This window comes from Cebus imitator, unplaced genomic scaffold, assembly GCF_001604975.1.
Source record: "Cebus imitator isolate Cc_AM_T3 unplaced genomic scaffold, Cebus_imitator-1.0 Scaffold558, whole genome shotgun sequence".
NCBI classification, from domain to species: domain Eukaryota; kingdom Metazoa; phylum Chordata; class Mammalia; order Primates; family Cebidae; genus Cebus; species Cebus imitator.
In genome coordinates, this window is record NW_016107873.1 from 721,609 (window position 1) to 737,813 (window position 16,205).

At 41.5% G+C, this 16,205-nt stretch overlaps 2 protein-coding genes across 5 annotated transcripts in view; one reads left to right on the forward strand and one right to left on the reverse strand.

The window, feature by feature from the left end:
- Positions 1-4,806, reverse strand: part of RWDD2A (RWD domain containing 2A) — a 5,762-nt gene extending 956 nt beyond the window's left edge. The window contains exons 1-3 of the mRNA XM_017515767.2: positions 4,676-4,806; positions 3,462-3,805; positions 22-2,505 (exon numbers count right to left, since the gene is read on the reverse strand). Coding sequence (XP_017371256.1) covers positions 1,828-2,505; positions 3,462-3,662 — 879 coding nt within the window. The 5' untranslated portion in view covers positions 3,663-3,805; positions 4,676-4,806 and the 3' untranslated portion in view covers positions 22-1,827. The remainder of the gene's footprint in view (positions 1-21; positions 2,506-3,461; positions 3,806-4,675) is intronic.
- A 14-nt stretch (positions 4,807-4,820) lies between these two features.
- PGM3 (phosphoglucomutase 3) overlaps positions 4,821-16,205 on the forward strand; it is a 28,031-nt gene continuing 16,646 nt past the window's right edge. The window contains exons 1-6 of one of the 4 annotated variants that reach the window (XM_017515766.2): positions 4,821-4,941; positions 6,800-7,004; positions 8,660-8,844; positions 10,081-10,148; positions 14,148-14,281; positions 15,460-15,655. In XM_017515766.2, coding sequence (XP_017371255.1) covers positions 6,801-7,004; positions 8,660-8,844; positions 10,081-10,148; positions 14,148-14,281; positions 15,460-15,655 — 787 coding nt within the window. In that variant the 5' untranslated portion in view covers positions 4,821-4,941; position 6,800. Of the gene's footprint in view, positions 4,942-6,798; positions 7,005-8,659; positions 8,845-10,080; positions 10,149-14,147; positions 14,282-15,459; positions 15,656-16,205 lie in introns of those variants that run through there. The other 3 variants (XM_037733964.1, XM_017515765.2, XM_037733965.1) reach the window with 3 other exon arrangements.

The window sequence follows — 16,205 nt, forward strand, 5'->3', positions numbered from 1 at the left end:
AAAAAAAAAAAAAAAAAAAACCTAGAATTTCTTTTACTTTACACTTATCTTTCTGTAGCTAATTTTGCTCATGTAATCTGGAAAAAAGCCTCTATTAGGTAGGTAGATGGCATATAATGATTCATTTCAAAGGAATAAAGTTAATGGAGTTACATCTGTTGAAGGCCTAAAAACTTGTAAATGCTAAGTATACTTATTGATAGTTTTGCAGAGACTGTGGGAAAAAAGATTCCTATACTTTGTTTTTAGTTCTGGCAAACATTAAGAAATAATTCTTTGGCAATGTAAGTCCTATTTCTTCTGTTTGCATATAGGCAAAGTGTGAGGCTCCAGCCTGAGTTCAGCACAACCAAGGTTAGGATGGAAACATGAATGGCAAGATGAAGGACCTGGCAGGGCAGGACTGGCTCACAGTGAGCCATGGCTTGAAGATCTGAGTTGTGCCCTGAGAGGAAACTCATTGTGACCTAAGAAGAAAGAGGCAGTACAAAGTGGACCCAGTTCTAAGACCTCCTGGGCATAGGGCTTTCTGGTCCATCATGTCCTCTCTGTAGCCCAAGGACATGTCTGCATCCACGGCACAGAGGGTAAAACCAGAAGGTAGTTTCATCAGGAGTTCTGTAGGCTCCCCAGCACAAGCAGCACTATCTGACATCTAACAGGATGTGTCACAGGATGGAGAGTGAGGTGTTGCCCTGCATCTTCCTAAATCCCAGCACCCAGCTTTGGCATCTTGAGGGGACTTAGGAGAATGGAATGCCTCCTGGGAAAGGGCACCAGTACCTACAGAGACCACAGAAATGGGGAAAGCTGTGGAGGCCGCTCAGGACATCTCTTAGCACAGGAGACTCACAGAAATACTTGGGGAGGGATGGATACCTGGTAATGAAAAGGCTTGGTAAGAGCTACTTAAATAGGGGTTTTTATCATTAAAATAAACTGTCATTTTGAAAAGCCTGGTGAAGCCTGTGGAGCTTGGAATTTTCAGAGGAGATGGCAGTTAACACCACCTAACTGTAGAATTAGATTTTTTTCCCCATAAGGCAATGATACAGACATCCACACTGGTCCCCTCAACACTCTCTTATCCTGTATAGTAATGCATACTGGCACACAGGCAAAGACTGGATTGAGAAAGGAATACTCTGTAGACAAAGAACCATGTATTTATCTTTTGTGTATAAGAATTAAGCTAAGAATACTGGTATTGACGTTGCTAGTGTCATTAACTGATACAAACAGCCAGAAGAATACATAGCATTGTGTGTCATCTTTATAACTCCTGGGACTTCATTTCTGAGTCCTTTGCCACTGCTGTTAGGATCTAGTTTTACTGAAACACTCGAAATAGGAGTTTAAAGTAAGAAATGAAGTAAATCTGTCCTTCCTTTCTGTTCTCATTTTAAACTTGATTTCCAATAATGAAAGACAAGTGGGTGTGTCACATGTGTGCTAGCAATGTGAAACAGAAATGCTATTCATATTATTGGATTCATAACTGGAGTTTGATTTTTGATGTCAGCTATGGGCTTTGGACTCCTCGTCAATCAAATCAGCTTCACAGGTTAAATGGATTGTTTTTATTAATTTATAATGAAATAGTTTCTGAATGACTTAACACAACCTAGAGATAACATCACAATTGCACTGTTATCAAGTTTCAAGACCTGTTCATTTCACTGTCAGTTGAAATTCATTACCAGGTGAAAATTCTGGAGCTAGGTTTTGCACTGAGGATGGTACACAGCCACTAGCCTTTTTATTTTGGTCTTATTAACAGAAATACTGACTTAGTGAAATTACAAACATAGTCCTCTTAATAGCTTTTTATGAGTCTGAACTTTTGCTTTCAATACCAAATAGTATCTGAAAAACATGCTCACTTTTGTGCTTCTTAAGAAATTCTAAGAACTGGCCCAGATTCATGTGATAGTCATTTCTTAATCCATAGTCACCATGGGCCTCAAGGAGTAATTCTTCAAAAGAATGGAAAAGGCGCAGGTCCTCGCCATTTCCTTCTGTTTCCACGCTTTCAGCATGCTTACAGGAAATGTGCTTCCAATTGGGGTACCTAATTGTATGCCAGAACTCCTCACAGTGCTCTTTAAAACCCTCCACACAGATTATACCAGGCTTTCCTGTCATGCAAAATCCAGTCACATCTAACCTTTTCCCAACATCCAAAATCTTTTTCCTTAGGTCCTGCTGATATATATGGTGACTGTAGATCCACATTCGGAGGAATGTGTTCTTGACTGGCTTTGCTTGTGTAGATGGTTCATACACAAGCTTTCTATTCAGGAAATAGGATGCACTGTTGTCCTGTAGCCACTGGATTGCTGCACATATACAGAGCTCACCTGGATCAAAAGTCCCTATGTAAGAAGTGAGATCTTTGTTGAGAAGTAGCTGCTGATGTCTGTCAAGTTCAGATGACCGTCCAAACAGCTGCAATGCTACATAGGGGTAGCTGTGAGGCATGGTCACTTGCAAATCAATTTTCACCTTAAAATGAAAATCAAATAGATTTAAATACCATAACATCACATAAGCTGGTTTATCAATAGCAACTGCATGATTTTGAAAAATGAGTTATTGCTACTATTGTCAGCTGTGTACCAGGTACCTTACATACATGACTCCTTCCTTTTATGCATTCCTTCTTTCAACATTTATTGAACAACTACATGTGCCAGGTGCCCTTGTGCTGGGATAAAAAAGTGAGTAAGCCAGACACTATCTTTGCCCTTCATGAAGTCCAGGGCCTAGTGAAGGAGACACACATTAAATAATTACACATAGCAAGTATTTAATTTCAATTATGAGAAGCATTACCATGGAAAAGTGGAGGGTTCCACTGAAGTGTGTAACCAGCAGGACAGATTCCATTCTGGGGAACCAGGAAGTCTCCTCTGAGAGAATGGCAACTGAAGGATGAGTAGGAAACAGCTAAAACAGTGGTTCTCAATTGCCCAGTCCACGTGTTACCTATGCTATGCTAATGTTGCTGGAGATGAATGGATCAGAAGATGGAGGTAAATTCATTGTTAGTCTTTAGATTTTTTTCATCGGTATATTTGCTTTCTTTGTTATGGTGCCATAAAAAAACATTCACTCCTTAAAAGCCAGTTTTGTTGCAGGTGATACTTAGATTTAGGAAAATCGCGATACATGTGAAAGGTAGTTCAACTGGATGAGTGAACAAAATAATAATGGCATTATAAGACTTCGAGATAGCTTCAATAAAAACTCCAGATATATTTGTTAAAAGGTGTGTATGTTTATATAAAATTCAAGATATTTACTGAAAACAATTTATAGGGCATTCCATATCTTACTTTCAAACAAGTAAAGGAAATAATACACCTTGAATATTTCTATTTCCTTGACAGAAAGCTCATGTTCCAGATGTTTCCGTTAAAAACTACGCACCTGGCAAACACTTAAATCAGGGCACCTACCTTGGGCTCCTCAATCTGGAGTGTAATTACAAATTCGATTTTTGGTGGCAGCGCCTCCCTTGTGCCTTCCAAATACCTCTTGATATTTGTCAGGGCATTTACATCTTCAAGTTTTACTTCTCCTTGGTTAGGAAACATAGAAAACAGCATTTCCATCTCCAGTAGCTGAAGCTGAAGGCTTTCTTTCACTGAAGCAGACATGTCGCCGCGAAATCAACCTGCCTGAAAACCTCACAAGGCCCAGCCAGGGACGCTGGGTTTGTCAATGCCAGCGGTGTCCAGCGAAATTTCCCGAAGGTCCCTTTACGTGGAAGCAGGTCTGCAGGGACGCTTTGCACTGAGAGCTAGGGACACAAACCGGACACTTATATTCTTCTGCCTTATTTCTTCACTGCAAAATCTAATACTGTATGCATAACATCCCCTAAAACACTCCGCTAAAATCCATATTTCGCGTGTCGGGGCTCCCGCCTCCCGCACTAGATCCGAGAATCTGCACGTTCAACAGGTGTTTGGAATCGTCCCGCTGCAGGTGGCTGGCCGACGCCTGCAGACGCTCTGCAAGCCTGAATTCTGGTAAAGGCTGGGGCCGGGCTTCCGATCCCACCCGGGGCGCGGGCTTGGGTGTAGCCAGACGCTGCGGCGACAGAGGCCGCAGTGACAGCGGGATGGGCTCGGGGTTCCCCAGCCCAGGCGTCACCCATAGCGCCCGTCGCCACCTCTCAGTCCCGGACTCGCAGACTCCCCCGGGGTGGCTTTTTCGCCAGGGCCGCATCTCAGGGCTACGGAGGTTTAGGATTCACTGGCCTCTGCCTCGAGGGACCCAGGCTGAGAGGGTAGGGGGGTTCTCAGAGGCCATTAAATAAAAGATGTCTACAGCGAGCTGGGGGAAGGGAATACCCGGGGAGACGGCAGCTGGAGAAGGCTTCCCGGATTCAAAGGTTTGGGAGATGACCTCGACGACGTGGAGGGGGATGCGGGCCGCCGGCGGCACCACGGTAGGCGAAGTCGCCATGTCGGAGGCCCAGCGACAGGGCTGATTCCCCACCCCCGCCCCGATCGAAGACCACAAGGAACCCCAGCTTCCCAGGGGCGCGGGGCCTGCCGCCCCCAGACGCCCGGATTTGGAGGCAGAGGTTGCGTCTCCGCGGTCGCAGTGCTCCGAGGGCCCGCAACCCTCGACCCCAACCCCCGGGCCACCGCGGGGGCCTCACCCTTCCTGGTCATTCAATGGAAACAGCCCCAGAGACCGCTTGGAACCGCAGCCGCAGTTCCTCAGGCGCGAGCTGCGCGCGACCGGCGGCGGGGCGGGGGCGGGGCCGGCGGATCTTCCTCCGCGGTGATTGGCAGGGGGGCGTGGTGACAAGCCGGAAGCCACGCAGGGCCACGTCTGCGGTTGTGAGGGCCGGCCCTGGGTGCCTACGTTGCCGCTTGAGCGCTTCTTCGCTTCGTGGAGGTGAAGGGGGCTTCCTGACTGAGATAAGCTGGGCTCGAGGCTTGGATTTGAGAAGGGGGACTACTGGTCGGCAGGCGCTCGGTGGGAGCGGGACGAGTCGGATTCTCGGCCGGACCGAGGGGCTAGCGGGCCGGCGGGCTCCTGACCGTGCGGCGGAACGCGCTGGACACACCTACAGGTCCCTGAGCCTCGCGGGCGGGCTGGGCGGGCCCGCGGTCTCCGGCGGGGACCTCACGGTGGAGTGCGGGGAATCTGGTGCGGTGATGCCAGGGCAGGCGGGAGAGAGGCACCGAGGAGGTTTGAAGATTGAATGGAGAGAAGGGGATAGATACTCTTAACTTTCTTAGGGAGGACTTTGGATTTGGCAAATATGCTTTCAGTAAAGGCATTCGCAGCCACATTGAAAGTAGTTGTAGGACCTAAAACACATGGAAGGGTGAAAGCTTATTATCTGGCCTTTTTTTTTTTTTTTTTTTAACGGCTTTTTGGAGTTAACAGCACTGGCTTACACCCTTATGAATAATCATGACACATAGCTGCTCAGTTTTTTCAAGTATGTATTCATCCTTAGGAAAGAGATTTGATCACTGGCATGAGCTAAATTAGCTTGCTGAATGCCAGCTTTTTCCAGCTGGACAAAAGCAAGTATTTTTCACCATTTCTTGTAAATTCTGTTCATTGAAGCAATGAAGGACAATAAAGAAAACAAGATTATGAGGCTACAGCTGGGGTACTGCTCCTCATCTCTGGGCTAATTGGGAATTAATTGACCCAGGAAATGCGTAGTATATGGACTACTGAAGGAAAGCTACTGCCTGAAGTTGAAAACCCCAAGTTCCACTTAATTGGAGTATCCCACAGAAAGCAGTATTAGTGGGCTAAAGGCCGATTTTGTTTTGTTTTGAGACAAGGATCTCACTTTGTCACCCAGGCTGGAGTGCAGTGGTGCTATCTCATTTCACTGCAACGTCCACCTCTTGGGTTCAAACGATTCTCCTGTCTCAGCTGAGATTACAGGCACCCACGAACACGCCTGGCTAATTATTATTGTTATTATTTTTTGTATTTTTAGTAAAAACGGGGTTTCACCTTGTTGGCCAGGCTGGTTTTGAACTCCTGACCTCAGGTGATCCGCCCTCCTCGGCCTCCTAAACTGCTACGATTGCAGGCTAGCCGGCGTGCCCAGCCGATGTTTGGTTTTTAAAAGTAAAGGAAAAAAGTGGCATTCTTGAGGAAGAAGCTACTGCTGGTTTTAGAGAAACATTTTAGAAGGGTGTCCTGATTGTCCTTAGGAAAATGGAAAAAGATGTGGGTAGTCTTGGAGAAGAAACTGTTGCCTTTTGCTTTTCCTTTGAAAATATGTATCTGTAGCTTGGGAGAAATAGCAAAAGAACTACAAAGATTTCTCAGATATTTGGAGGTATGTAGTTTCAGTCCACTGAAGAATCTGACTTTAGGCCTCAGTCCATCACCAGCTATCCATGTTAATTTAGTTTCCCCTTTTGTAAAATGAAATGATCTTTGAGCTCATAGGAGTCTCTGAATAGGTATAAAATCTTCATTTTATTTGAGAGTGGGCCATTTTAAGTGTGCCTGGGGTCCAGGAATAGTCTTGGAGTTAAAATGGGAGGAGAGTTGGGGACAATCTGATATCTGCCCTGTGGCTGCCCAGGAGTGGACCGTACAAGTTGGGCAAGATCTCCTAGTTGGTAATTCTTACCCACAGGACTTACTCTCCTGCCCACTGCTCTCTTAAACATAGGGTTCTTTAAGGAGGTTCAGAATGAGACAGATTTAATAGTTTGGGGTGGCAATTTTTGAAGCATATGGTTCTTGAGAGATTACTTGTTATGCCTGAAATAATATTTCTTAATTTTGTAGCTATGGATTTAGGTGCCGTTACAAAATACTCAGCATTACATGCCAAGCCCAGTGGACTGATTCTTCAATACGGGACTGCTGGATTTCGAACAAAGGCAGAACATCTTGATCATGTCATGTTTCGCATGGGATTATTAGCTGCTCTGAGGTCCAAACAGACAAAATCCACTATAGGAGTCATGGTAACAGCGTCCCACAATCCTGAGGTAATGGTTTTAGTACCCTGATAAAGGAGACCATCACTTACAAGATCAAGCCTTAATGTCTGAGCAGTTTGACCTAAAGTACAAATTCTAATTCTAGGAATGGGCCTTCTCATTTATATGTGCCTTTGAATGTGAAACAACTTTTTTTTTTTTAAAGAGCGTGATCATTTAGTTTGTAATTCCTTAGAGGTTGTGGTAAGAATAAAAAGAGACTGTCATTTTTTGGAGTGTCCATATTGAAGAAATAACAATGTCCTTCCAAATTGATTGATTTAAGACAAAGACATTTTCAGTAATTGAAAAGTGTTTCCTTTATTAAGTTAGCAGTGATTAAAAATATTGGGGATGGGTGGGGAAGGGCAGAGATTATTATAAACTACAGTCACCAGGCTGTACGTTATTCTTCCAGAACTTACTCATCTTAAAACTGCAAGTTTGTACCCATTGGCCAACATCTCCTCATTTCCCTTACCCCGTAGCCTCTGGCGGCCACCATGCTACTCTCTGTTTCTATGAGTTCCAGATTTTTACCTAACACATGTATGTTACTAGCCTGCAGTATTTGTCTTCATGTGTCTGGCTTATTTACCTTAGCATAATGTCTTCCAGATTCAACCATGTTGCAAATGGCAGTATTTTTTTTAAGGTTGAATAATCTGTTGTATACATATACTATATTTTCTTCATTTATCTGTTTATGAGCACTTAGGTTGTTTTTCTTAGTCAACCTTTTGACACAGTGTTACTATTCTGTATGGCCTATAAGCCATTAATACAGGTTTGAGTAATATGCTTCTATTTGATTGCTGGGGGTGTGGGATGTTTGCCTTTGTAGCTGAATCAGCAGCAAGTTAAAGTGGGGTAGGTCTGTGAAGGATCCTAACCTCCTACTCCCCCAAATAAGGGCATTGCTTGTCCAAATGTGTTATCACTAAAAATGTGTAAATGTCTAAATATGTGAGTCACTGTAATTGATTGACTGACTTATACAAAGAGCCTCATATTTCTTGCTAGTTCCAGAGGCATTTCTCAAAACAATTCTCTTTTCTTTCAGGTGACATTCACTATGTGAACTACATTTTCTTTCTAGGAAGTTGAGCAGATCGGTGTTGGGAGCCAGTTTTCAGTTTCTGTCCCACCCGCTGGTTGACAAGCTGGCCAGTGTATTCTTGGAGTTCTGAGTCATAGTGAGCAGGGTCTCCATGTGCCTTTATTCTGCTCCACTTGTGCCCTGGTCAGTTTATTGATAGTGAATGCACAGATCATAACCTTTTTACAAAGGCTAGTGTGGTATAGTGTTGTTAGGCGAGTCAGATAGACTCGATGTTTTAATATCAGTACTGACACTTATTAGCTGTATGATCATAAGCAGATCACCTAACATAACCTCTCTCTGAAGCTCAGTTTTTTTCAAAGTAACATTGGAATAACGACAGGATTATTAGTTTAATGTATGTGTATGAAGAAGATTTAATGAGGTAATAACTATATATATATAATACCTAATCCAGGGTCTAGTGTTAATATTTGGTGTTTATTGTTGAAGCTGCTTAGTCATCACTGTCTTTGGTTGAGGGGAAACGGCTTTTGAGTTCTATTCTCAACTCAGCCTCATGAGTATGTACAGATTGGTTATTGTTTGTTTTTCTTTTAAGGAGGACAATGGTGTAAAATTGGTTGATCCTTTGGGTGAAATGTTGGCACCATCCTGGGAGGAACATGCCACCTGTTTAGCAAACGCTGAGGAACAAGATATGCAGAGAGTGCTTATTGACATCAGCGAGAAAGAAGCTGTGAATCTGCAACAAAATGCCTTTGTAGTTGTTGGTAGAGACACCAGGTGATGATAAGAGTTACTTTTTAAAAAAAAAAAAAAGCAGCTTTGGAGACATGATATAAACAGTTGTATCAATTTTAATATCCAAGACAAATGGAAAGAAGTAAAGTAGAACTACCCTGAGTTGCATGTCTATCTGCATGGCCTTTTTAGTAGGATATTGTAGCTAAGTCACTACTGCAACTTGGTGTTGGGAGCTGACTGGTTTGAACCCTCACTCCAAAACCTAAGCTATAGAATAATGTATGTAAAATACTTCCTGACACAAGAAAAGCACTTAATAATGTCTCCCACCCCCTCTGTAGGTTTATTTTTTTTCCCTACAGTCAGAACATGTGATTTGAACTCATTAATTTTAAAGGTTTACTTTATAATCTATGTTATTGTTTCAAATATTTATATCATTTTCCCCATGCTGGAATTCACTGAAAAATACAATATTATTTTCCACATAGTTACATTTTGCAGCTTTTGCCAGCCTTAACAAAAATATATCTTTTTGTAAAATGTTAGATAAAAAGTGTATTTTGTAACAGTAGCATTTCTTCTTGCATAAGATCTAGTTTTAACCTGAGATTCTTTCAAAACGAAATTTCTACTCAATCTCCCAATGGCCTAGACTGGTGTTTTTTTTTTTTAACCCTCTATTGTGTTACCAGAGGGTCTTCCAGATACTGATGATGGTAGCAGAAATAGCCAAGTGACTTATGTTCCGAAGTAAATTATCCCACCACAGTAAAGCCATCCCACACTATTAACTAATGTAAGTGATAAAACATCTTTTCCTACAAGGGAGTTTTGTAATCTGTTTTATTTTCAGATAATTTGTTCTAACTTTACAAAATAGAAAACAAGTTCTATATCCTTGGTGGCTTAATACAAGTACAGTCTTATACACACCATGTATACTTAGTATTTATGGTTACTGTTCTTAGAGTTCAGACATGTTGGTGTGGTCAAACTTCAAAAGGTATTTGGGTATCATGTGGTTAGAGTGTTCTTTATATCTGTTCTCTAAATTCATTTAAAGCCACAGTTTTCCCAAGAACTAGATTGTGAAAGGCTACTGGAAAATGCTTATAATTTACCAGTATCTTCAGAGTTTATAGCTTTCACTTCAGATAGAAGGAACTTATTATTTTGAAATTTGTAACATGTAATTTCTGCATTTGCTTGCAGAACCGGTAATCCTGCCAGTTTCAGAATGGGATATATTATCTTCTTCCTTTTCTTTCCTAGGCCCAGCAGTGAGAAACTTTCACAATCCGTAATAGATGGTGTGACTGTTCTAGGAGGTGAATTCCATGGTATGTGGTTATCCTGAGTTGGAAATTAATCTTTTTTTTTTTTTTTTTTGAGACACAATCTTGTTCTGTTGCCCAGGCTGGAGTCCAGTGGTGTGATCTTAGCTCACTACAACCTCCACCTCCCAGGTTCAAGCGATTCTTCTGCCTCAGCCTCTTGAGTAGCTGGGATTACAGGCTCACGCCACCACACCCAGCTAGTTTTTGTATGTTTAGTAGAGATGGGGTTTCACCATGTTTGTCAGGCTGGTCTCGAACTCCTGACCTAGTGATCTGCCCACCTCGGCCTTCCAAAGTGCTGGGATTACAAGCATAAGCTGCCACACCCAACCAATTAAACTAATGTTTAAAAAACTTTTAATTGACAAAAGTAATACATATTTATTTAGAAAAGTTTGAAAATACAGATGAACAAGAAATTTTTAAAAAATGAACTCCTAGGTACAAAATAACTTTAAAAATAATTTTCCAGATCGTTTCTGGACAGGTGTGTTTTGTTTGACCTATGGCAGTACTATAGTAGATGACAGGTGGGAAAGGCTGAACTAATACAACTTCCTTTACGTTGGTAAGGCTGAATTTCCTCAAAAGCCTTTTAAGTACTTGAAGATGTTCATTGGGGGGAGCTTTTGTCAATATTAGGTCTTCCCTAATAGCTGCTCTCCTGTGAAATCAGCTGTTACCTGTCAAGTAGTGATGGGAAATATATTTGACAGGTAGTTCTTTCTTTTATATCAAATGGCAGAGAATCAAATGAGACGAAAGAGAATATGATCCTCCTCACATTGTGTCTGTTATGAAGGCACTGTCTCCACTATGTTTTGAGGTGAATATTTTCCTAGTGTGAGATCTTTCTTATTAAAACAAACATCCTCTCTTGACCTTTGAAATCTCCTCTCGAGTTTCAGCTGTGTTCCCTTCCTGCACGGTTAATCTGGCCTCTCCTGAGGGCTCCCTCTGCCTACCTTCTCTGTTTCCTCCTTTTCTGTCATTCTTCAGCCTTCTGCAGGTGAGTCTCTATCCTTACCTCTTTGTAAAGTAAATGTCTCCGCAGCCCACCCCTGACATCCATCTACATTGTGATTGCCCAATCTGGTGGATATTATAAAGTAGGGATTCTTAACCAGGGACCTCTGTGGGATGTCTGGGAATGCTGCAGACGACCTGTGGACCTCGTGATACGATGTACAGAGTGTTGCCCACACAAGCACTTTACCAGGGAGTACACACATACCTCGGCTCAGATACTCTGAGGGGCTGTGATCTAAAAACAATTTTAATAATTTATGCTTTTAAATTGTTAAAGTTTAAGTCTTTGTAGCTTTCCATAGCATTAAAGCTCTTTCTTTGAGCCTCTAATTGCTTGGCCACTATTCCTTATTGGTCTTCTCTGTTGGCTCCTCTCCTGTCTCTTTCCAGGAGGGCATTCCTTGGGACTGTCTTTCTTTCTGCATGATTTCTGAATGATTATCTCTACTGCCATAGCTTGAACTACCTTTATTCATTCATTTATTAATTCATCAAACGTGTTTTACTACCTGCAGTGTACATCCTTCTAATAGTCTATTTGTTTTGCTGTGTATTAACCCATAGTAAGAAACCCATTATGTATCATGACACGTCATGATACATAATGATGTGTGTATAACTGAAATAGCTTCAGTAAACAACGCTCACCCATCCTACATGACATGCAGTCATCTGTTTAAAATGCAGAAATCCTGGTTGTGTCTCACCGAGTAAATTCCATGGTCCATTGGCAGTCTGTGGCCTGCAATTTGTAAAGGATTGATCTGAGTGATATCTTGCCATAGACGTACTGCTCCTGTCTCGTGTTCACCCTGCCCCAAACTGTATTCTTTCTGTCATCTCCAGAATGGTTGTCTTTCTCAGCATTTTCATTCTATTGCTAGAACCATCAATCTTCTAGTGTTTTAGTCTAGAAAAAGTTGAGAGTAATTTTTTTAAACTTTTCCCTCATTTCTCTCTTCAGCTTAGTGTATTTCAGGAAATGAAAAAAGGTTAATGTAGCTGCAACATAGGGAGAATGGGGGCTAGGAGAAGCGAGTAAGGAGGTAAGGTGGGGACAGTTCATTTCAAACCTTGGAGGCCGTGGCAAGGACTTGGGCTGTATTCCAGATGCAGTGGGACTCTCTATTGAAGGATTTTATGCAAGAGTGATATGATCATATTTTCATTTAAGCCAGTCCCTCTGTTGTAGACAGAAGGGAAAGGAAAGTTGTAAGAAAGGGAAAGAGACCAGCTGGGCCACTCTTGAAAAATTAGTATTGCATTCAGTGGATTTTGTGATATGTGGGGAGGACAGAACTGTGAAGAACACAGTCCAGGTTTCTAAGTTGATAAGTTGGATTAGATGATGATGCTTTTCATTGGGTATATAATACTAGTCATTTAGTAAATGTTTATTGGGTAATTTTGTTATTGTTAACAAAATTCTTTTGTGTCTTCCTTTAGCATGTCTTTTAGAATAATGGGCTCCTGTAGTAAACACTTCTGTTAAACTAATTTATGCTCTTATTTGCATTTTTTTGAGCTTCTCCATCTCCTCCCATCTCATCATCATACCAGAGCTAAGGTTGCCTTCATAAAGTATCTGTTAAATAACTTTAGGGCTCAAGAATTTAAAGTGACTCCTTTTTGCCTTCAGTCAAATTCTTGTGTATGAGGTTCAGGTCCAACTGATAGGTTTAGTAACTGAATATTTACTTATTGGATACTGGTCCATCTTTGCTATCCATTTTTCTTTTTTTGCTCATGGTGCTTTTCTTATACGTTAGCTATGTTTAACTGTAAGCTGGTTTTCTTTTTTTTGGGATAATTATGGGATGTTTTTGAGGTTTAATGATGAAGGTATAGTCTTTGGTAAAGTTCAGTCTTTTTCTTCTGCTGGGTACCTGGGGCACTGGCTGGGTTCACTTTAAAGTGATACATGACAGGCCGGGCGTGGTGGCTCATGTTTGTAATCCCAGCACTTTGGGAGGCCGAGGTGGGTGGATCACATGAGGTCCGGAGTCCGAGACCAGTCTGGCCAACATGATGAAACCCTGTCTCTACTAAAAATACAAACATTAGCCGAGCATGATGGTGTGTGCTTGTAATCCCAGCTACTTAGGAGACTGAGGCAGGAGAATCACTTGAACTTGGGGGGTGGAGGTTGTAGTGAGCTGAGATTATGCCTGTGTACTCTAGCCTGGGCAATACAGCAAAACTCCATCTCAAAAAAAAAAAAATTCATGACAAAGTTCTTTTGGACCCCAGTCATTATGTTTGGGCAGGAAATCCGTGCAAGGGCCTGTGCTTGGTAACAGCTCTTCAAGAATGGGTTTCCCCCTCTTCCCTGCTCAATGTTAAGATAACTGTCCTGGGAGTCGTGACATGGGGTGATTAATTTCTGACTCACTCTTGCACTGAATGTATGGTTCTTTGGGATTTCAACTTCATGAGAGTCTGGTCTTCTACTGGGCTCTGGATCTTAGATCAGCATGGGTATTTTTCTTCTGAAAACCGTAGCGCAATTTCTAGTTTAGAGGAATTACCTCAGAACAAAACTGGCCTCTGAACTATCTTAGATCTTAGATCTTGGAGTCCTTGCCTGCCTTTAGGCATGTTTTGACCTGATACTTCTGTAACTTGTCAGCCCTGTAGTTCTTTTTAAAAGGAGATTTTTGTCTTTTATCTGGCATTTTGGTGGTTTTCAGAAGGATGATTCATCTGAGTTACATAGTTTGCACTGTTACTGGAAACAACTCAATTATTACTTTTCTGTATTGCTTTATATTTACATTGTTACCTGTTTATATATAATGATTTTTTTGCTACTAATAGTTTATATTTCTTTTTAAGATCGTTTTTATGTTTTCTAAGATGTCTGAGATGACAAAAAAGGATTTGTCACCCTGAAATTCCTACATATGAATGAATTTGAACTTTTTTCTGTTTGTTAAGAAGTGTGGTGAACTGCTTTTGGTATTTCTATGACAGATTATGGCTTGTTAACAACACCCCAGTTGCACTACATGGTGTACTGTCGAAACACGGGTAGCCGATATGGAAAGGCAACCTTAGAAGGTTACTACCAGAAACTCTCTAAGGCTTTCATGGAACTCATCAAACAGGTGAAAATTCTCTTGAATATGGTTAGAGTTAAAACAAATGAATAAAGTAACACAGTCTGTTGAACACATTATCTTAAGTTTGTCATGCCTCCTCCTTCCTTTTCCAAAAATGCTGCGTATTTCTTTGTTTTGTTTTTTCCTTTAGGGCCACACAAGTTTCTGGTCTATGTATCCTGCTAACTTACGTTGGCGTTTACTTGGGAAAGCACATAGTACATTCTGAGATCTTTTGGGGAAGAAAACATGGTGGGGGTCTTGATTATGGTTATCATATTTATTCAGATGAATTTGATCTTAGTTAATGTAGGTGCTGTTGGCTCAGTACCTGAGGCATCTGTTGAGAGATTTGAGAAGTATAATTCTTTTGATCAACAAATGTTGAGTGTATGTCCTTACCAGGGACAATTAACTAAAAGCCCTTGTTCTCATAGAACTTCTAATTTAGGGTGAGGATAGCTGGGAGAGGAGACAATTAGAAAAAAACCAAATATGCGTGATGATGATGTCACATACTATAAAAAGAATGACATGTCATTACTGCTTGTCTTTGTGCATATTCTTGCATTTGAATGTCTGCCTTGTAATATTACTTTTTTTTTTTTTTTTTTGAGACGGAGTTTCGCTCTTGTTACCCAGGCTGGAGTGCAATGGCGCGATCTCAGCTCATCGCAACCTCCGCCTCCTGGGTTCAGGCAATTCTCCTGCCTCAGCCTCCTGAGTAGCTGGGATTACAGGCACGTGCCACCATGCCCAGCTAATTTTTTGTATTTTTAGTAGAGACGGGGTTTCCCCATGTTGACCAGGATGGTCTCGATCTCTTGACATCGTGATCCACCCGCCTCGGCCTCCCACAGTGCTGGGATTACAGGCTTGAGCCACCGCGCCCGGCCGTAATACTACTTTTAAGAGACCCTATTGAGACTAAATTCTAATAAAGTTCTATTTCTGTAAGTTGTTCAATCAGCGAAACTGTTCTGTTGTTCCAGGTGTTTTTAGATTTTAGTGTTTAATAATTATAAAAATTGCTAAAATTAAAAAATTATAATTGATAAAATTTAAAAATTAAAATAGATGAGTTAACTGGATATTTACATAGGCACATATGTATATATCCTTTATATTTCACTTTTATTTTTGTAACTTGGAATTTTTCTTCCATGTGTCTTTTTCCTTTGTAGGCTTCCTGCAGTGGAGATGAATACAGATCACTTAAGGTCGACTGTGCAAATGGCATAGGGGCCCTGAAGCTAAGGGAAATGGAACACTACTTCTCACAGGGCCTGTCAGTTCAGCTGTTTAATGATGGGTCTAAGGGAAAACTCAATCATTTATGTGGAGCTGACTTTGTGAAAAGTCATCAAAAACCTCCACAGGGTATGTCATACTAGCACGGTAACAATTTGTTTTTAATGCTCTTTGAAGCCAATCTCACTTATAAACTAAGGTGGTAAAGTGAGTTAAGAATCATGCAGCTAGTCCTAGCTAGGCCACATTTAGACACTGAGAAATCTTTCCACTCTCAGAGCCATTGAAACATGGTCTGCTCTCTCTGTCTGTAAATCACACCACTCCTCATAGTCTACAGGAAATCAGGTGGGGAAAGCAAAGTCAGGAAGTGGCATTCTAGAGCAGTGGTTCTCAAACTGGCATGTGTCAGAATCACTTTGAGGACTTGTTAGCACACAGATTCCTGGGCTCCACTTCTGCATTTCTAGAGGTCTGGCATAGGATTTGCATATGATAGAAATTTGCATTTCTATCAGGTTTGCATGCTTTATTCACAGTGCTTGTCTGGGGATCCCTTTTTGAGAATCACAGCTCTAGAGGGTAGCATAGTAAGTATTATTAGATATACTATGGAAAGTGAATGTAACTCTGCTTATACAATTTTCAGCAGTCAGTGTTTTCCACTGAGTGTAGATTA